General features: G+C 37.9%; 1 protein-coding gene across 3 annotated transcripts in view; it reads left to right on the top strand.

The window, feature by feature from the left end:
* The window catches only part of DENND1B (DENN domain containing 1B), a 158,262-nt gene that overhangs the window by 71,789 nt on the left and 63,888 nt on the right, over positions 1-22,585 (top strand). For 2 of the 3 annotated variants that reach the window (XM_065656070.1, XM_065656072.1), the window contains 5 exons: positions 1,890-1,959; positions 3,411-3,491; positions 6,218-6,277; positions 8,118-8,171; positions 11,211-11,321. In XM_065656070.1, coding sequence (XP_065512142.1) covers positions 1,890-1,959; positions 3,411-3,491; positions 6,218-6,277; positions 8,118-8,171; positions 11,211-11,321 — 376 coding nt within the window. The remainder of the gene's footprint in view (positions 1-1,889; positions 1,960-3,410; positions 3,492-6,217; positions 6,278-8,117; positions 8,172-11,210; positions 11,322-22,585) is intronic. The other variant, XM_065656071.1, reaches the window with a different exon arrangement.

Here is a 22,585-nt window from a genome sequence, read left to right as displayed (position 1 = left end):
GTTTCAGAAGGTAATAGAACAGGAGTTCTAGGCGGAAGAAAACTCCGAGATCAGATGTTTTAGGTGCTGTTGGGGTGAATGTTTTACAAGGGCATGCAGCGCTCACGCCTGTTAGCAGTGAGTGGCCTTACACAGGTGCAAGGAAGTAAATTTTATGATTATATAAGAACATATTGAAAAGCAAATGCAATAATGTCACACCTTAACTGCTGTCAACAATGCCAAGCGTTAAAAGCGTCTGTGAGGATTAAGAGGTTGATTTAGTTTTGATTAATAGCCAGAACATTGTATGGTAAAGTGTGATAAAGACATTAATATAGTGGCTTTAAAAGAAATCATTGCCTCTGTGTCTCTTTGGCTTGGCGAGAGTGAATTCATTTTTTTTTTTCTTTATTATTATTTTTTTTTTAAGAACCAGCAGTTTAACTTTTATAAGGGTAGTGAAGTAAGATTGCTAGAAAATGCATAACTAGAACTATGTTCAGATTTTTGCTGTTCTGTCATTGCCCCAAGAATTGGGGCCGGTTTCTGAAACCCGGCCAGCGGCGTACTGAGAGCAGAGGTGTCACGAAGGGAGCACGACCCTTCACTGGACTCACTGGACTAAAGCAGACTTGGCTTCTCTGCCAGACAGCTTTTCCCCTAACAGGTTTCCTTTTCCTATCGGGAAACACCTTCAGGTTCTGCATACTGGGCTTTTTCAGTTAGAGTTAGCATCTTTCCTGAAATATAGAAATTTGAAGTTCTATCTGCAGCACACACTGAAGCTTGTAAGAAATGCACTGAACGTATGTCTGTGGTTTTACACTGTACTGAATAACAAAGTGTGTAGAATTGTTAGATGTGGGTATGAAACGTAAACACATTTCAGGCTTTATTTCCTCCTCAGCCTTGCTTCTAATCTCAAATAACTAATATTAACCACACTATTACTATTTTAGTAGTGTTCTTTTTGGCAAAATTCTAACAGACATGAGGTGGAGTGTAACTTGTAAATAAGGAGTAATTTATACTGCTAGCATTTAGTTTACCAGACTTATTACATCTGTATGATAGGTTTAAATAGTGATTGTGGAAAGTTCTGTAGCCTACACTCACTGAGGATGTCACTGCTAAAGGTAGCTGTTCTGTAAACAGATGACAAAAAGATGGAACTGATGCCACCAGGTTTGAGTTTCTTTCCTCGTACTCTTCAGCTATGTCTTATTTATCTTGGATTCTGTTTAACTCACTGAGAGTATTGTGCACATATGGGCTGCAGACCTGTGCTAAAAGTCTATTAAGTATTCATGTATTAATGTGCTGTATATTCACAATATTGGTGAATGCTTGCTTATTTTTAGAAGTTAATTCTATCTGTAGAAATGACTATATGGAGACCAACATATTTATCTATAGTGTGACATCTATAGTATTGCATAGCATTATAGCACATGTCAAATATGGGCTACCTGGTCTGCCCAGGTGAAATAGCTTTCATTCTTCAGGGAAGCAGCAATTCTGGCTGTCCACACAGGCACAACAGAATGTAGAATGGTGAAATTGCACATAAAGTAACTTCTGAAAGCTGTAACAATTAAAAGACGATGGGAACGTGATTTGGCGATGTTTAAAATTATTTTAGGTGCCTTTAAAATAATGAGAAGTAAATATGTTATGAGGTAATCTACACTTAGTGGAACTTCAAGCAGGTGTCCAGCATAGAGAAATATAACTTTTACTACTATTTATCAGTGATGTGCCATTAAATTTGTGGGAAATAGTTTTATAGGCATTTTATGTGTAGAAATATTATAAAAATGTGCAAGTCAGATTAATCATAGTAGTATTTTATAAGCACTTTGAAAAAAAATTGATATTTTATTAAAATGCTTTTTCTCCTATTTTAGTTACCTACCGTGGTTTGAGGTATACTACAAGCTCCTAAATACCCTGGCAGATTATTTGGCTAAAGAACAGGTAATATTAGATATTCTATTTCCTTGTGTAAAATATTTTCTGTGAAATAACAGTCACCATTTGAAGTGCAATAAAGTGATTTTATCCTGTTTAAAATTTTAGTAGAGTTTAGAAGGAAGGTCTTACACTCACCATATAGAAATTCAAAGAATTTTAACATAGAGCCGCCACTTAAATCCCACATTAATCTTAAAAAGCTGGTGAGAATATACCTTTATAAAGTGTCAGTCTTAGCATAAACAAGTCCTGGGTGAAGTGTGAGCAAAGTGTCACATCACTGGAGATCTGTATGACGTATTGATTGTAAACTGTAGATCTCTGGAACTATCTGATTATCAGTTGCAAACACCTTTTTTCAGAACTGTGTAAAATATGATGTACTGTTTCACCCTTCATATTAACCAAAAACTACCTCTCGTAATTCTGTCATCTCGACTAGCAAGACAAAATTAGTTGCAGCATTTGGTGAAGAATCATGATAGTTTAGTTTGCATATTCATGAGCAATTAGACAGATTCCATGATTATGCAGGAAAGGAAATACTGGCATCTGTCCTTACTGAGAACATTAAAGCTATACCTTTCTGCTTTAACTATATTAGTGTACTAGATTGTAATTAAAAAAAAGCATCAATAGTCAGCCATATGCTGTAGATGGGAAAAGCTGACATTTCAAGAATATATGAAGTATAGAATAAGCAATTATTGTGCATTATAGTAAATGGACTATAGAAAATGATGATATTTTATGTAGGAAAGTGTGGTGTTAGCTGTGTTTAAATAAAGTATGGAATACATTTAAGTCTTATAAATGTTAACTTGAGATCCAGTCACATCACCATTCTCTCAGGGAGAGGCAGAACCCATGCAAAGTGTTTAGAAGCCAGACCTGGCTTGTCGCTGATATTTTTGTTTTACTTTGACAACAAAAAGAATTTAGTCTCCGTGAATAAAAACCTTAAACTGAATGAAAACCCTAAACCAAACGAAAAATCCAGCTGCATCTCTTTTCCAAGTGAATGTCTCTTTTAGAGATCAAGGTGGGGGATCCTAGTTAAGCCTGATGAATAATTTTAAAAGTATATGATATAGCTATGTAGCTGCATATTTAGTAAAACTTGGAATAGACAAATATTATGGGTAACAGGTGAAGGAAGATGAGGTCCAAGAGGCACAGAGCAGCTACACATGTTAGTGCTACTTTCAGTTGCGAATAACGTGATTCATTTAAGGAGTATATTTAAGAAATTGACTTAACTCACGGATAAAAACCATCTTCTGAAATGTGAAGTTGGCCTGCATTTCATACTTAAATACTTCACCGAGAATTGCAATTATCTTTCTCATTAAATATGTTAAATATGTTTATCAATATATAGTTTGATGTGTAGCAAATGGCAATTACTCAGTTTTTATACAATGACTAACCAACTTTACAAATATTCCCTATAGGAAAATGACTCAAATGATTTGTTAAAATCATTGTATAGCCATCCCGTGCCAAAGGCGAATGCTTTAGTCAGTTTAAGTGTGGTAAGTTTTCTCTGTGTTACTTCTATTACTGACTATGAAATAGTAGGTATGGCTGAAACAAAACAAACAAAAAAAACCCCCTTTTTAAGAAATATACTGATGTGGCTTCCCATCATTAACTGGCTTTGACAACCTTTTTTCTTTTCTCTGCAGAGTAGAGTTTTTCTCTGTCCCATGTTGTTCTCGTAAAGTTACAAAGAAGCAGAAATTTGAATTTTGCTCTGTGGATGAGAAAGTAAACTACAGTGGGATCTGGCAGTGCTAGAACTACTGTTTTTGTGCTTCCAGCTGTTTCATGTAGATAATTTTGGTTTCTCCTGCTGTGAATCGGGAGATGCTAACTCTGTTTTATTGCCTCGTATGTCTGAGTAGGTAGACTTGCAGGACTGGACAAAAACCTGTGTAAGCTGGCTGCTTTCCCATCATCCTTCCCCTTCTTCCTAGTTTTCTTGATCATGCGAGAGTGCTGTAGGAGAGATGGCAGAAGGGTACTGCGCGATGTGAAACTTTCTGCACGTGTAGGTGGAAGGACATGTCTGTGCCCCTCTTGCTTTTGTGCATGGACACTTGGTGATGTGGGACTGGACTTTGATCATGTGGCGATTGCCACAGACACGTCAAAGTTAGCCTGTCGCTGTTACAGTTCCCAAAGCTTTTAACAAAAATAGCATATGGGCACATGTTTAAATATGTTTGTAGAACCTCTATGGAATGTAAAGCTGATACAGAGCCTCTGCTGTCTCTGAGACACTGTGTTCACAGCATCTTTACCGTTGCTGCACACATAAGTAACACTGTGCAGGTAGCTGTTTCTTGATTGAACTACCACAGTTTGCAGGGCAGAGGAAGAAGCTATTTTATAAAGGCTTCCCTTCCACACATACTGAAAGATCATTAGATTATTTATCTTGACCTTATTTGTGTCATTTCCTACTGCTTTTAACTCATTTATTTTAGAATCAAGCCTAATACTTTGAGACAACTTAGCACAGACTCTAGAAAAGCATCTGTCCCTCCTAGGAAGACGTACAGAAATGGAGTGTCTGCCCCTTCCCTTCCAGTAGTTCCTTGCCCTTTCTGCTAGTAACAATGCTATCTTTATTTTAGTTTGTCATATTTCAGATGCCTTGTTATACCTTTTCCAGTAGTCTATAGAGCCCTAATATTTTTCTCCCTTGAACAGTACTAATCCACTATATGTGGAAGTCCTTCCAGTCTTGGGTGTTGTTTTCTACCAGAACAATACAGAGGTTTTTGAGGCTGCAGTCTGAATTGTTTCTGTTGCTAAGTTTTGTTTTTTTCTATTGTCAGTGTAATATTTTCAAGTTTTTTTTTCATTTCATAGTGCCCTTGCAAGAATACTTCTGTATATCAAATAATATTTTTACTTCATTAATTGTGGTATTATAACCAATTCTAATTTGGCAAAGCTAAAGCACTCTATAAAGTCCTTTAAAAATCCTACTGTTTTTCAGTGGGACATAGAGAAGTTTTAAAGATCTTTTTCCCTTTATTTCTTGCAAAATGTTGCTGCCTGTTGCTATCAGTGTTGTGGTTCACCTTGAGTAGAACTCACCTACCTCAAAATGAATGTTGTGGCGAACCTGGAAATGGATGTTGTGGCGAATACAGCTGGCAACACTGGGGTGACAACTTGCTTGCAACGAAGTTGATGCTTGCTTGTTATATTTCAATATTATCTGACTTTTGAATTTTTTTGTTCTCAATTGTCTCTTGTTCCCAGTAGTTTATGACATCAAACAGTTTTGTAATCTTTTTAGCTGGACAGTGATTATCTAAAGAGAAGCCTCTTGCCAAACGCTGGGCTGCAGGTGCAGTTGAGCAAATATTGGGGTTCAAAGGGGGCAGAGCAGGAAGGAATAGGTTTGCCTGAACCCGAATACTTGTTGGACGTGCAGGCATCTCTGTTTTTGTAATGCTCAGTGCTGCAGGGAGATGTTTATGGCCACTTTCAACTCTGACTTTGTGTCCCCAGCCTCTTATATTGATGTCCCTTTCTTGCTCCTTGTATATTGTTAGTAGGCTGGATTGGAACCATCGATGATAGCAGACTTAAAAAGAAGTTACATTCTGACAAATAACTGTAGAAACCACAGCATGAGGTGGCTTTTCATTGTGCCAGGATGAGTCCAGTTCAAATTTCATGATGCAGGATTAAAAAGATCCCTTTCTCTGTTTACTCAGGTATGCAGTGTAAGGCTCACAGATGTTGAAGCAGGGTTTAAGTGGCAGACCACAATGGTATTTGGGATTGCACGTATATAATCAAGCAGAAATTCTGCCCGGTACCTGGATACTTGGTGTTTTCCAGTAATCCTTGGTCAGGAGAACACCAAAATGCCTTGGTCCAGTTATGGACCAAGTTCTACTCTCACCTGTCGGTCCCAGTAACAAATATTCTGCAATGGAAATTTATGAGGAGTGATCATTCATTCTATGAAACCTGAGCTTAAATATAGTTTGGATCACTTGTATTTTACCCATGGAGGGCTAATAAAAGTGATTTTTTTTTTTTTTTTTTTTTTTTTTTTGGAAAAGCTAGCTAAGTTAAGTCTGAGTTCAAATGGGCAAGGAATACAAATAATAAAACATATTTTCACCCAATATTTTAAGTATGGAATATTACAAGCATTAAAGTCAGCTGTGGCCTTTTTCTTGGAAAACTAAAAAGTCAATTGTTCAATCTTTCTCTCATCTTGCATAAGAACCAAGACATGATTTTTACAAGTGAGCAAGTTTTGAAAAAACAGCCTTGTCTTGTATCGGTGAGTTTAAAAGGCACCTGACTATCTACAGCCTATTGTAATTAAAGAAATAATTACTTGCTATAGGGTATCTCTTTTCATTTCAGGCTTATTTATACCTCTCCTTTGGGAAATTCTGCTGTTGTCTTTAGCCTAAAAGAGCAGTCTAATACTAATGTACCTATTCTGTTTAAATCAATGTAACTTCAGAGCTGTGTGTGTGCGTCACGATCCTGTCCTTAAAACTGCAACCAAAATCAGAATCTTAAATTGATGAACAAAATTTGCATTTTTCTAGTGTCCTTTTTTAGAGAACTTTTATACAGTACAGCATCTATTAATTTAGTATCTCTTCCAAGGTCATACATCTTCCTAAGGGAGTTCACAAAGATGTCCAAGGACTCTACACCACCTTTTTTTTGCTGCTTTATGACTCTTAATGACTGCAGTAATGGGCCTTTGCTTCTCATAGTTCTGACTTACTTTTCTGTTTAATGAGTGAAATATTATTACTTTGTTAATTATAAATAATTACTTCTCTAAGTTATTAACTTCATTACTCAGAAATCTTTTGAAAAATATTCTGTGACCCTGTTACATATAGGAAATATTTTTCTGTTCTCACTGTACTTCTGAAGAACGTGGGCATTCCATTAATCTGAATATTTTCCTGTTCTTGACTAGAGAAAAAAAATCTTAGCTTTTTTTGTCTGTTAATGCAAAACTATAACCTGGGATATTTATTGTGCAAGTGCTGTGAAGTTTATAGGATGCCTTTTTTAAGCTGATTTTTTTTTTCTTAAAGTTTTAACTATTGCCAAATGACCTAATTTGTGGGGAAAACTTTCTATGAAATGTCTCAAGCTGGTTTAATAAGTCTCCTAAACAGAGTTAATTGTGTTGTTTTTGCTTGAACATGTCTTGCTTAATGTCTTATAGACTTTCTTTATATTTTGGTGTATCTTTTTCAAGTTTGATGTGAAAACAAACTGTGTCTTTGTGTTGTTAATTATAATTTTAAAAAATACACTATAAAAATAAAGTCTACAAAAAAATGTCAAAATTCCGTTAAAAACAAACAAAAGCTAAAAAATAAATAATTATCACTTATACTTAGTATGCACTTAAGGTTTTTTCTCCTTCAAGATTTACACTAATATGCAAAAGTGTCTTAAAATCTACTGAGTTAAATCCATGTCTGATAACTACTGAAAGCACTGGATTAATGAGAATAATTTAAATTACATCTGTTTTTAGTTTATTGCATTTTATATTTACATCCTAAATGGCCTCAAACGAAGATGCATAAAATTGCTAATGTATTTCATAAGTGACTGTGGAATTTCAAGCTATCAGACCTTGCATTTCTGTTAGCACGTTTTTGATTCAAAGATATTTGGAAAGAAAAGAGAATATATATCAAGTAATAATATTTCTATTCTAATTAATTTTCTCATGTGAATGCTTTTTCCTTTTCCATTCTAAATTTACATTTTGTACTTCAACTTTTTTTTTTTTGGTTGCAATTTTTAAGTCAGTGCTTAATTTAATCAGTGCTACTCTCAGGCTCGTGACAATTAAAGCTGGCTTAATTTCAGTGTTATTTCAAAACCGCAGCCCAGTGTTTTGTTCCCTTGGTTTGTGTGCTGTGCTGAACCAGGCTTGTCATTTTGTGTTGTGATCTGCTTAATTCTTTGTCTAGTAGTGGTAAGAATGCTGTTGGAAAAATGTCTGTTTGCTTGAACAAAGATGGGGTTGGAAATCCTAAATGCCGTTTTTTTTGGTTATGGGTTTGGGTTTTTTTTAAGAATTTTTGGTTTCTGTATGCATAAATTATTAATTATTTTTCCCCATTGATTAGCACTCGTATTTCATTACTCCTGATATAACTGGATTGCCAACAATCCCTGAAAATGTAAGTATGCAGTTTCTTTTTTAAATATTTAGAAGTATCAACCTCTTCTCTGGGTAGGACTGAACTCTGCTTTTATCAGTAGGAGACGTTATTTTTTCCCAGAGTGTTTTTAGAATATGATTGATGTCTATTATTACAACCTTTAGCTGGTAGTTACTGTTGCATTCATCATTAACCCATTATAAAGCATTAACGGGGCATTTTTGACTACTGCTAGATCTACCCTTTGTTCATAATTACTTGGCTTGTTTGCATTCATTGGGATGATATATGCAAAATATGCTCTACTTCTGCACCTTGTGTTATTTGAATACCTGCCCTTTAGACACTGCATTGCTAAGCTGCAAATACAGCTATCAAGATAATGCAGTTATTTTTTTGTGTAAGAAGGCATTGTTTCAGGCTTTCTGACAACATGCCATACCTGCTTACATTTGGATGGTAACCATGCACCAGGAATGGTGGTTATTACTATTTTTATTAAATGAAGACTTGCATTCTTTGGATGCTAAATCCTTGATGGTGCAGTGGGTAGATTGCAAATGTGAAATCTCAGATCATGTTCTCTATGATGTGTTTAGCCAGAGAACATCTAATAAAGGAGCTTCTGAATTTTCTGCTCTCCAGTCTTGCATTGGAATCTGGAATTAAGCACAGATGTGTAGATGGGCATTTTTATGCTTTGTTGTAATAACTTCCGTCTGAAAAATTAACGTGTTGGAGGGTTCACGATGGTACGAAACGGTGCCGTGACAGAAGCGTGCCCACAGCATCGGTGGGGAGGGCTGGGCAGGGGTCCCCAGTGCTGGGGCTGAGCGGGGAGGTTGGGCAGGACAGGGCTTGGTTTTCAAATGTTTATCTCAATCTGTTTCACCCTCTGGGTTGAAGTCCTCAATTTTAAAGAATTCTCAGGTTCTAGATTATTATTTGGGGTTCTAGGAAAACATAGCTTTGGAGGTTAGAAGGTGTGTTATGTGTTCAACTTGAAGAAAACGTGGGCAAAGTTTACTCTGGGCCTCTGGCTGATGGAGGATCTCGCGATGGTGCCACTCTGGTTTTATTTTGCTGATTCTGTGGGAGAAAGGAAAAGTGGTGCCTTTGTATAATTACTTTTTACTCAATTTATAAAAGTCTCATCCTTTCAGTATGAAACAAAATAGTAAGGTCCTAGTGGAGGATTAGAACATGTACTGAGTGAAGAGATGAAGCAATTGGAGTAATTTTGCAATAAAATGAATTTTCTTATTCTTTGTTGTAAGAATCACATATTTCAGGGGCAGTAACTTTTCAGATGTAATACAGAAATAACTGTGACTGTCTCCCAAAGACGTATCGGTCTGTACAAGATTGCAAACTCTTTTTACCGCAGCTTTTGCAACACAGAATCAGCAGACCACTGTCACTACAGTGTTAGAGGGTGTCCTAGATAAATTGGACTCAAATTATCATGCTGCATCAGCCTCTCATCACTAGTTAAAAGTAGCACTTGAAAGACCAGAGTTTCTTTCTAAATGGAGTGTTTGTAGGCTTAGAGCTCTTGCTTTTATCTCTTCCAAAATTTTGTGCAGCACGGACCAAGAGTAACTCTATACTCTGTGCCTTCAAATTAATAATGCATTTCTGAATTTACATAAAACTGGATCATCCATTGGATCTCTGTTTATCTTTTCGATATATATATTGTTTTATTTGATATTGCAACATATCCAAAAAGGAGGTCAACCCTTTTCGTCATCATCTGGGCTTTAACTGAAGTTACTTTTTGGTTTAGTAGAGCTTGTGAGGAGAGCACCCAGCAGCTGGTGGGCACCAGCTCTGCCCCGCGCTCCAGGGCTGTAGAGAGGCCCCAGCTGGTGGCCGTGTCCCGGCCCCATGTCCCGGCCCTGCGGGGGGATGCCGGCCCTCGGGGAGGTCACCCCGCTCCGAAGCCTCTGCCGCTTGTCTCTCCCTCGCTGTTTTCTCCGGGGTTCATTGCTTTGCTGCCGTGTGTTGGCCCCATCCAGTACAGACTGACAGTTCTGCTGTTCAGATTGTTGTCCTGGGGTTGGGGCACATAACCGGTAGACCTCCTACATTAACCTTCAGCAATTTGTTGTTCTGAGGAGAGATGAGTGAGAATTCTGGTTGCAGATACAATAATGAAAGTGTGAAATTAAATGTTTTGTATATTGTGGGGTGTATCGGTGTATTTTCATATGTACACTCCTAACGTTTACAAAAATTTGCTGTTTTCCTAGACATCTTGCTGGTAGATGTTTTATCTTGTTCAGAACTTATAGATCTCTGGCACTGTGCCTTGCAGGAATACTGTTAAGTTGAGCTGGAATACAGAGGTTTCTCCCCCCATTCCCTTTTTATTCGCCCCCCCTTTCTGTGCTATCTGAACTATAAAGAAGAGGTGCTGGTGACTTGGCTTTTTGTTAAACTCTGCAGCGGAGCTGGCGTTGGGGTTCTCTTTGGGGGCAAAAGGGGTGGCCACGGGAAGGACATGGCACCTTCTGCCGGTGCTGCTGGCCCTGTGATGTCCTGGTACAGGCAGCTCAAGAAAAAGATTGGTGTTTTTCAATGAGCTGTTTTGCTGTACTGAAAGTAGAATAAAATGTGTTGGCTTTGGGAGAGCCTGGCAAAATAGCACAGTTTTATTATTGTAGCTATGACAGAACAGTTATTGCAATGGTGGAAGATCTGTTCCTGGGTTGGAAGTAATGGTTACCTTAATAGCAAATGGTGCGGTTCACACCAAACTTCATAATGTTTTTTCAAACTTGGAAATAAAAGGGCAAATCTATATTCACAAGCATAATCACATGAACAAAATATCAATAACTTACACCCAAGTTAGTTTTTCATTAGCTTTAAAACCCAGTCAATTATTCTTAAAGCATACAAATCTTAATGCAGAGGGATTTCTTTCGTCGTTTTGGGTTGTTTTTTTCCCCCAACCTACTAATGGGACAAAACATTTTGTGAGTAATGTATAAAATGTTCCACTGAGCTACTGCTGTTGCAATATTGTTAACATCTTATTTATTTGAACAGAGAAACCTCACTGAATATTTTGTTGCTGTGGATGTGAACAACATGCTGCAACTTTATGCCAGTATGTTGCATGAGAGACGAATCATTATTACCTCTAGCAAACTAAGCACTGTAAGTACTTCACACATCTCCTTTTAAGTAGAATATATTTCACAAAATGACCTGCAGACCTGTGTAGTTTTAGATATGTTCCATGTGTACTTATAAGACAATATCTACATACTTTTTTGATATATGGTTTTAGTCTGGCTCTTGAAGTACAAAAGTCTGATTTATATAAGACCTACTCAGATACATTAAGTCAGGTTAATTATTTTTCTTATCAGGAGATGAGAGTTCTTTAACTCTCCTGAGTTCATTTCTGTGCCTTCTAATCTAAAAAGAATTCTTAAGGGCCATTATAAGATCTTTATTGTTCACTTGTCGCTTATTCCATTGGAGCTACTTGAAGGAAATCAAGGGTCTGTAATAATAGCTGCTATCCTAACCTGGTAATAGGTAGATTCATCTTTGTTAGAGTGGTTTGGGAGTGCATACTGTAATAGCTCTGATTTGGAGCAGCTCTTCAGACTGATAATAACGTACAACTCAAAATAGCTTTTTTTAAAAAAAAAAATATTAAAGGTTTTAGGTTACTGCCCACATTAAAATGTGTTGGTTTTTTTTTCTTACGCCTTTTTAGACTCCTTAATAAAAGAATGTTGTATTTAATTTTGAAAGCATACCTAAATATTTAGATGCTGTCTTGTTTTACTCTTTGCAGAATATTATGAGTTTTTAAAATATCCTGCTTTGAAAATATACCCCAAATTAATTTTTCATTAGTACAAGATTGTCACTTAAAACCAACTTTTATATTAGGGTATATTCGTTTTGCAGAATATTAAGCCTATTAAGCACATTGAAAATACCTTTATTTTTTTTCAACAATACTGCATAAAACATTTTGTTAATTATGTTTTCTATGGTGGAAAAAAACCCTTTTATGTTCCTTGTTAATTGTACTACCCAATAAATGAACAGCTATTTTCAACACATAGGTGCAAAGTTGGATATAGCACTAAAAATTAAGGTTTTCAAAGACTTGCAGGTGCTGATTTCCAATACATATGTGTGCATGTAAGGAGTGAGAATTTTTGGATTATAAAGAGTGGATAAAATACATTTAAGTGCTTTAGAGTCAAAAGTAAATTGAAGATCCAGAAGATTCAGAATTGCCATAAAAGGCTGACAGGTTTTACAGGTCTAGGTGGTAATAGCAATTTTTTTTAACACCACAGTGTTGGGTCCCTGGATCTACAATTACCGTTGCAGTTAGGGGAGTGCACAACAGCAGCACTTACCAGTGGTTTGCAGATTTTGGAGCTAAATAAATCAATGGTGATTGGAGAGAAAAGGAAACATGGAGCCACATAAGCAGAGTAACTGCAAACCAGAAAAATAAGTAGTGAACGATTATGAGCAGTCTTCAATTTATTAGTCTATGGTATATTTTTTATAACCACCAAAGATGTTACTTTGTCTAAGGAAATTTGCATATTCTGTGGCACATTTTTCTTCTCCCTCCCTCCCCCATGGCAATGGCTAGGGGAAGAATTGGGCATTACAACACAGTAATAAGATCACCGTGATGGGCAAAGAGAATTTGCAGGTGTTAAGGAATACACCATAAAACCCGTTAACATCTAGTGATGCCCCAGTCAAACCTCTTTTGCTGCTCCAGTAGAGAGGAGACAGGAATCGTGATGGCAGCTCTGTGCCTGTGGAAGTTTCATTCTGCAGGTGGGCACATGTCTGTCTGCTTAACGTGGTTTAGAATTGTAACCTTGGTCTACATTTGGACCCTCTTAAGACTTGTGTTTGTTAGGCTGAACATCTCAGCTGATCTCTGCTATGATATGACAAGAGGAGGTATCAGAATTGCATCGTGCTCATCTAGACCATGTTATTTCTGTGTTCTAATTCCAAGCTCTTTGGAAGACATTACAGAAGAACAGGTGTAACATGCTGGTTGTGAAAAGCTTTAACTTTTGTTCAAAATTCAGCTGTTTATTCCAAACCTTTTCATGAAGTAATAGTAATCTTGACGGTGTCCTCACCTGAAAATAATTAATATCGCTCTCCTGGACAAAGGATAGTGATAGCTGAAATCTGTAGTGACATTTGGACATCCAGAAGAATGTCCACAAGCTGTGAAGGTAAATAGTTGTAGATTCCTGGTCAAGTCCAAAAGAGATGACACATCACTTTCACTTTCTTCTGGTTATTTTTTCTGTCTACTAGCATTACTGAAGTCGTAGCTAAATGAAATTACTGCCGTATCATGTTGGATCCACTTTTGGTATAGGATTGGATTAATTTGCACTCACGCAAGTGAGTTCTGATCAAACAGAAAAATAGAGTTGGCTTATCAGGAACTTCAGAGAGAACTGCTACCTGCTAAACTCTTCCATAAACATAACAGGACCGATGCAAGTCTTGCTTCTTTACAGAGCAATGTATAATAGTTTAAAAAACAAATAAAACACTTCTCAGTATCTCCTGTAAGAATTTAATTGAATCACTACCAATGATTAGATGTGGCCTTGGCATAAGGTATTTCTTCTTTAAAATGTTGGATTGCTTAATATAATACAAATAAGCAAATGGAGCGTATTTGAACATTAGCTTGTGTTAGCTTTGTGCTGGTTTACTGTTGTGTACACAACACAGCAGACTGGGACTTTGTGTTGCAAAGGTCACATTTTCATATTCTTAAATTACAGCTTGATACTTGAGAAGATTATTTGTGTTAGTACTATCAAGTACGACTTTCTGTTAAGGGAGTTGTGCCTTATCTTTGGGGTTAACTGAATATCAAGTGTTTATGTCAGTTCACGAAGGCTGGCTTGTGATGTCACCTCCGAGTTATCAGCTCTGTTTCGGTTCACTATCTCAGGGCAGTGACTGATAACAAAAGGCATAATTCAAGACCTTGCTCACTTTCTCCTTGCCCTTCCTGTTGGAGGGCCAGGAATGGGAGGCTACGCTAACTTAAGTACAGAAATTCTTTGTCTAGCATTTCTGTCCTATAAATTTCATGCTTTCATTATACTCAAGTAAAGGATCAGTCCTGGTAGGGAAAAAGGGGGAATGATGCTGTATTTAAAAAAGAAGGTTTATTTTGGAAGAAAAAGGAGAAAGAGAAAAAGAAGGTTGACTGTTTTAAGCTGTGGATAGAGTTTTTTAATTAAAAAGACTCAAACAAAAAACCCCCCAAAAACAAACAACAAAACCCAACCAAACAAAACCCCTCAAACAAACAAAACCCAAACAAAATAGAAGAAGATAAGTACCATTTTATCCTGAGGGTGTTTTTCAATTGTCAGCATATATTGTGTTTCAGCCAAGGAGGCTTTGTATTATACACATCTTGTGATTTTTGCATGTTATATATTCTTTGCATCTTTCTTGAAATTGATTTTCTGTGGTTTTACCCCCTTCAAAAACTCCTTTGGTGGAGATCTTCGTCTGCTTGCCATGCCAATAGCTATCAAGATGTAAGTGGAAACTTCCCATTGCTCCTTTCTGTCATAGCTTCTGGGTCATTATTTGCACTAACTGTTGATTCTTTTATTAGCTTGACTTTCCAACCGCTTTAATAATGTGATTATCACCAGCCTCACAGCTTGCTTCAGGCTTAGTGTTAGGGTGAGATGGATTCAGCTAGCCTGAGGATTATGCTCTGTAAGATCTGTTTTTAGCAAAAATTACCATTTCTGGCTTTTGAACAGTAAACTATGAAAGAGAAACAAATTATATGGCTTTGGATTAAATGAAAGACTGAATGAAACAAAGGAATTGATCTATTCACAGGGGTGGCTGTTAGTTGTTTCACTTCAGCTGTAAAAGGAAGACCTTTCCTAAATGTCATGCCGTATGTTGCACAGCACCGTTTTCTCACACGTCACTGCATCTGCATGTATTCTTATTAGTTTTATGAGGCTGTACAAGTTTCAGTACAAATAATTTTTTAATTCAGTCTTTCTATAAATTATTAAAGTGCTGGGAATGGCTTTTCCAGGAAGGCTGAGCTGCAGCATTGATTTTATGCATGCTGGAGGCAGGCCCTAGATGTTTCGGCCCCAAGTGCACCTGCTGTGGTAGTCTACCAGAACATCATACCACACTCTCATGTATTCAAAGCAAAGGAATAAATCATGATTTTACAACAGTGCATCAGTTGACTTATTGCTGTTTTGTGACCGGAGGTAGGAAGGATTGCTGTTTAAAGCCATGTCATCGGTTCTCAAGTCACTCAGGCATGAAAGCTTGTCATATGCCTCTGTAATTGTACCTCACCAGTCTTCCCCTAACTAGTCAGCTGGGGCTGCGCATTTTGTCTCCAACACCCGGCTGGCCAGTGTCTGACAGGAGCTTTCTCATCATCCTGTCAGTAATATGGTAACTAGAGTGTATCGTCTGCGGCCTGCGCTGGAGGGGGAAAGGATGCTACACTTTAAAGCAAATGTCTAAACGTTATCTCCGTTTTGACCAATATATGTTTCGGATACAAGTCTGATGTGTTTGAGAGCGCTGCGGTTACAAAGTCTTGCTTTGTGCTGGCTGGAGCTTGCTTTGGTGATCTCTATAAAAACAAACTTATATGTCAATAAAAGATACAGGTTTGTGGTGTGTGTGGGTTTTTTTGTTTTGGTTTTTTTTTTGGTGTGTGGTAAAGGAGCACTGAATATAAATTTATGGAATCACTTTTACTGTTGCTTATATGCAAACAGAGCTTTCTGCAATTGCCCTCAGTCACCACAGTGAGTTGGAGTGAGCAGTGGCTTCATGTTTCTTGTCTCATTAGTCTTGTTCAGGTACAGTCACACGATTCATGGTCACTTGGTCACTGGGAGGACACGGAGGCTCTTTGGAGAATGCAATACCAGCTGCTAAAGAAACGAAAAATGCCCCTTTCTCAAAACACGTTGTCTTTGTGAATTGCTTTGCTCCTCCTGCATCTGACCCTGAATCCGAGATTCTTGAGTTTATTCCAAAACCCGTATGTCCCAAGGCAGTAATATCGTCAACTGAATCAGAAAGCAACTGTGCTGGTTGTCTGTTTCTCTCACTTCACTTAAGTCTCTGCAGTTTACTTGTTGGAGATTCATGGATATGGTTAAAAGAACTGCCACCCAGCACTTTGTGACTAGGCCACATCGCTGGGATGTGGTTTTGGAGCACAGCGCACATTAGTGTGGAGCCTGGAAAGGCAGAAAGTTCCTCTGCTGTATTTTTATGTTTCTCAGTTCAAAGCTGGCTATTTACAGAGCGACTTCTCTGGTGCGGACCAAGGATGCTAGACAATGGAACCATTGGCTCCACACACACCTTCAGTGTTGGAGCAAATAGTGGCATTGTGAGCTGTTATTCAGCTTAGTGACATCCTCACATTGCCTTATGCTGGGGTGATGCTCCTAGTTCCGGGTAAACCAACTATAGCATCTAATTTGTTTTAATTGTGCACCGCAACGTATAACAGATATTTCACTGATACTCACTGAACTCTGAGAAGCATAATTAGAATTCATTTTGGAATGTTAGGTCAAGTAGACCATTTGGTCTGGCAGTAGATGAGGAGTGGTGTTTGATAATTTGATTACTTATACTTCAGGTGTAAGCAGTCTTAAGATAAAGTGGGCAGAGGTGCATATTGTGAGTGCAGCTGTGGTCCCATTTTGACACACGCAGGGAATGTATTTCCAGCAATGAAGCTGCAGGATGTCAGCATGGAATCCAAATATACTTAGGATAGACAGCCAGACCTGGAAAGCTCTCCCAGCCTTGAAGTTTAGAATAGTTTTCCCATTGCTATAGCATAATATTAGGAGAAATAATTGTGAAGAAAATGTGGAGAAAAAAAAATCGAAATATGTGGTGAGCAAATGATTAAAATCCTTTTTATCTTAATGAGGGGGAAAGAAACAATAAAAAGTTGCAGATTGCTAATGTGCCATCTATGTAAAACACGAAGAATTGTATCACTTGCTTTTATTAAAAAAAAAAAAAAAATCCCAATCCCTAAGCAAACAAAACCCCCACACTGTAAAATAAGTGTATATACAGAAAGACAGATCTACAAATTCATTTCAAAATTAAATTTTTCACTTATTAGCACTTTCAGAAAGAAAGAACAAATCTAAGATTAAAATAAGCAGAAGTTGTTTCCTTTTCCAATTTACATATTCTTTCGCAAATCAGTAAGAACCGCTGGACCAAAATGTTGGGTAGAGCCAGTACAGGTGCTGCTATGGGGTTATGCTGTGTAAGAGAAGCCTTTGAGTGCTGAGTCCTTTGTGGTTGGGCTGTAAGAGCTGGGAGGCTCCATATTCCATTGACCAGAACTGGCTCACCCTCTGCTGAAGGGATTGGTGGTTGTGTGGAGCATAAGACGTGAAGATGAATTACTGGTGTGTAGTACCAGCTCTGTTCTGCTGTGCTATTATGGCAAGATTTCTCCTTTTTCATGGACACCGATGCTTTATCGCTCTTTTTTTCCTAAATTCTCCAATAATGACGAGATGAGTTATAACATAGTCAGCGGTTATCTCTGCTCTCGCTCGCAGTAAATAAGTTGTCTGTCAGCTATTCACAAGGAAGCTGTTCCCTGCTGCTTCTTAATTAGCGTATAGCAGAAGACCATACCATGGAGTTACTCTGCGGGAGGAAATGTTAATAAAAATTATTTTCCTGGAAACTCTCCTTTCAGAAGTGAGAAACATTTACCAAAGTCTCTTGTTTTATGGGAGGGTAGCTCTTCCTCCATGGAGACAGGTCATAAAATAAAGGTGGGAGGAAAGGGAGAGTCAAGGAAATGGTCAGAAAAATGGACAAAAAAAATGTTTATGTTTTTGGTTTTCTGTGTTTTTGTGAGAAAGAAAGAAATAATTAAGTTAGGAAGTAGGTGAATGTCAAAATGCAATTTATCAAGAATGTACAGAGATGAAATGAAAATATTTGAAGAAACTGAAATTATTGAACAAGTGGTATAAAGAAGCGTAATTAGTTTATTATAGGATAAATGAATATCAGAAGAGACCTGTTAGTTAACCTAATCTATAACATGTTAGGGATAAAAGCTGACAACTAACTTGCAGAAGCTTCTTTTTCAGCCTATGAAAAATACTAAAATCCTTTGTGAGATGAAGAAGTTGAGTAATATGGCTTTTTCTATGCCACCCATGCTTACTTTGTTACATAGATGCTTCTGATTATCTATAAAATTATGTGTGGGTCCTTAGTCTAGGCACAGTATGCCAGTGGTATTGCTCGTTGAGCGCTCACCTGTCTACTACCACTTCAATTTTATTTTCTGCTCAGCTTCCATTATTGGGAAACATGTCACTCCTGGAGCCATAGGCAAGGAACAAACCCTGTCTGCAGTCTCTTCTTTTCCCTTCCAAACTAATGCACAAGAATGATGCCATAATGCTGCTCTGCGAATCAAGAATTGCAAGAAAAGAATGAAATTGATTGTACATGAAGTGCTGTCAAATTCATGAATAACACTTCTCTTCCCTTTCCTTCCCCCAGAAATAAGGATAAAAGGAAGTGATTAATTCTAAAAAAACTCAAACCAAACCCAGGAGACAAGAATCTTTTTAATATTACTTTCTTGTTTTCCACATTTAATTTTTGCAATGGAAAAGGTTAACGTATTTGTCTGTGGACTGGAAATACATTTCCCTTCCCCTGTCTCCCTTCTGTGAGAGAGCTGGGGGTCTCATCTTGCCAACAGGAGGAAAATGCATTATGGCTCATTTAAGATCCTCCCTCTTCTTCTTTTTAAAGATTATAGGCATGGCAGATGGGAAGCGATTAGCCAGGAGCTAAATTAAAGAAATGTGTAAGTGTCCTTGGATATCGTGGCTTAGACCATGTATTCTGTTCTCTATGGTGCTTATTTTCTTTTTTGTCAGCGACTTCTGACTTCTCACCAATGCTAGCAGAATGAACTAAGCTTATCATTTAGTCTGACTGTTTATTCTTTAGAGCTGGGAAGGGATTACACGCTGTTATAAACTGGAGAAAGCAAGGGCTTCCTTCCCACTGCTGTGGCCTAGCAGTCTTTCCCCACCCATTCAAGAACTGGATGGGAAGGTAGGGGTTGGCAACCACGAAGTGTCTGTTATGGGGTTTGGGCCCGATCTCATTCCCAATCAAAAAAGATTTGGATATGGTTGCCTCTCTAATAAAGGTGGTGGTCTTAGGAGTTGTAACACTGTAGAGGAGAGGCTTCCTTTCACCTCTACAACTGTTCCTCTCTCAGGAAGCGGATAGTGGTTTCTCAGTAATTCTCATGAACTGGGAGTACTGGGGTAACAGCAGCAAGAGATGGTCCAGGCGGATGGTAGCTACCGGAATCGTGGTAAAAGGGTGATCCGTCCCCTGCGATTTATTGCTATAGGTATTAGTGAGTAGATGAGATAACGGAACAGAATCCTTAGCATCTTTCAACATACTTGTGGTCAAGGCAGTGGAAGCGAAGCAGTTCTTAGGCCCAGTGGGGCTGCAAGGGAGGAGGGAGAGAGCACACCAGTACCCGTTCCTGGGCATGGTGTTGACAGGGATTGACAGTGTTTGAGGGGTTTTCAGGAAATGTTTTTATCACAGTAGTTCTTCAGTTGCTTACAGTAGATTGTGCAAGGTTGTACGGCACCACAGGTTAGTTTTACTTTAGCATTTTGTCTACCTTCTGTTGCTGTTTTTTGCTTTCTGACAAGATTATGCTAATCAGCTTCCTTCTTTCTAGTTTGTGCATTGTGGTGTGTGCAGATCTTGCCACTGATGCTCTGCTGCTCTTTTTACCTTTTGGTTATAGAAAAGACTTTGAAGAAAATAATTTACATAGATACAAAGTAACTGCCAGATAAGTTTTGTGCAGAATGCAGAATAATTATTTTCATGTTACTCATTGAAATTATGTGAATAATAGTTATCAAATAAACATAATGTGTGAGCCTACAGAAAATCTTTCAGATGCAGAAGTGTGGCTCTAAACATGTCGCAGTGTTTTAGCAAAAACTAAAATTAGGGAGGAAAAAAAAAAAAAGGGGGCAAAAGGGCCAGTGCCTTTGAAATTCAGAGTAGAAAGGTGCATTGATAGAAGTGAGCGTTGGGGTAGCAGATACACACACCAGGACTGCTGCAGCCACGTGAGGGATGGGGAGGAGATGCTCTCCTCGTGTTCCCAGGAGCAGGTAAGCCTGCTTTGATCAAGTCTTGAACTGAAACTTCTCCTGACTGTTCCTGCTTTGAACAACAATCTTCCCAAGTGGCTGCTTATTGCCATAAGGTGGAAAGTAACTCATCATCCTCTAGAATTTGTGCATTGTTCCAGTCTTGCAGGGGTTTGTTAGTAATGAATTTACTGTCACCCAATAATGGATTTTGCTAACAAACTTTGTAACATGGTCTCCCAGTACTTGGAGAGACTCTAGTATCTCCAGGCACATAGTTCCACTATTTCTTTTTGTTTCAGGAGGCAAAGGTGAAATTATTGTACCAGAATCACTAGAAAACTCTGGAGAAAACACCACATACTTTCCTTGCAGGGTGATGAAAGTTTATATGGTGATGCTGGCTGCAGTGTCTTATCAGAAGAGATCAGAAACAGACTGAAACTCTCACTTGTACTCAGTAATGTTAGTAAATTCCTTACTGATAGAATGGGACAAGAAGCTTCTTTTCATGTCCAAAGCAAATGCTAAGGATTTAAAATTAAATTTGTCTATTAGAGGGCTGAACATTGTAGTTTTTTGTTAAAAGTTGTTTTTAAACTAGTTTAAGTCAATCGACTTATGTTGTTTATGTAGTTTAAAACAATGTTATTTAAACTAACTTTAGAACCATGATTAATTTTATTTTTGAAATAAAATTGTTTAAACTGGAAGGCATTTTTTGAAGTGGAGAAAACAGTCAAAAATATTGGAAGCAGAAATATTAAAAGTTCTGTTCAATATTGACAAATGGTTTCAACAGACAAAAACTTTATTATGGAAAGAAACACAACTCTGGTACACGTTTTCCAGTGCAGTGGACTATAGGAGGTTGTCTAATGTCGTTTGTTGCCTCAAAGCATGTAATAAACTATCAAATTTGCAGTTAACTGGGTTCTGCAGCACTCTTCTGCCATAATTTAAGATTTTTTTAGCAAACTGCAGAGTTAAGCAATGATGTATTTCTGTATATACATAAACAGGCAGCAAATTTTATTGGACAGATACTTTCACGTTATATGTACAAGCCTATCTGTAAGGGGGATCACAGTTCAGGGTTGATATGATCTCGAGTTGTTGCTGGCAAAATAGGTAAAGTTGCCCAGAGCCTTGAAGATGACTTCAAGGTAATTTAGGATAACGACTAGCTGACTTGAAAAGAGACTTTTCTGATCTGTGACATTTCTCTTCTTACTTTTTTTTTAAAAGGTGGATCTTCTTCATTCCTTTTGGAGTAGATAGCAATCAACAGGCAGGCCCCATACAAATGCCTCTTTCCCCAAATAGCGTAAGAAATTGTTTTCTGCCAAGGATCTCACCGCTTGGTCAGGCAACAGATGCTCATTTCTGCAGGCAGGAGGTTTTGCTGTGTCTCTGCCGTCTCGTCTCCTCTGGCGCAGGGCTGGGCGCCCGCCGGGTGCACATCAGATGCCCTCTGCATCCAGCTCTGCCCCTACAAACCTCTGGGCTCCAGGGCAGCCGTTGGGCTCTGCCCCGTCTGCAGGCGCTTTTGAGATCTCTCGAGCTGTCTGGTTACTTAAGCCATGCAGCATTATTCCAAGATTTGCACTTCATTCTATTTAGAAGAGTGAACGTGTCAGTTGAAGAGGTGAGTTATTTCAATAGCTAATGCATTTGAGAAATGCAGTCGCTGTTGGAAACGGTAAAAAAGGCAAAAAGAGAATTTGCCAGAAAGCGTGCAATTTTTAATATGAAATCCATAATTATCAGTATTTGCTTAAAGGCAGAGTTGGCACAGTATTAAAATGTCAGACAGTTTGAAGAGCAGCAGAATGCCATAGCTGCTTGTCTTACAGACTATATACAACAGGAAACTATAAAACATATTCATGCCATACTAAAATGTTTGGAAACCTACTCAGCAGCATAGATGGAAACGTTTAAATAAGATGTTACATTAAGATGTTAGAAAAGCATAGAACAGTATGGCAAAACCTTGATGTGTAAGTAATCAAATCTTTACCTTTCCTGCCAGAAATATTAACATTTACTAGATTTTTTGGAAATTAAATAGGTTAAATAGATGCCAGTGTGAGTGCCACACCAAAATATAGATTGTAAAACAAGAGTGTTAATAAAACTTCCAATGTTTTT

This window comes from Caloenas nicobarica, chromosome Z (assembly GCF_036013445.1).
Source record: "Caloenas nicobarica isolate bCalNic1 chromosome Z, bCalNic1.hap1, whole genome shotgun sequence".
NCBI classification, from domain to species: Eukaryota; Metazoa; Chordata; class Aves; order Columbiformes; family Columbidae; genus Caloenas; species Caloenas nicobarica.
This window is presented reverse-complemented; position numbering and strand designations above follow the sequence as displayed.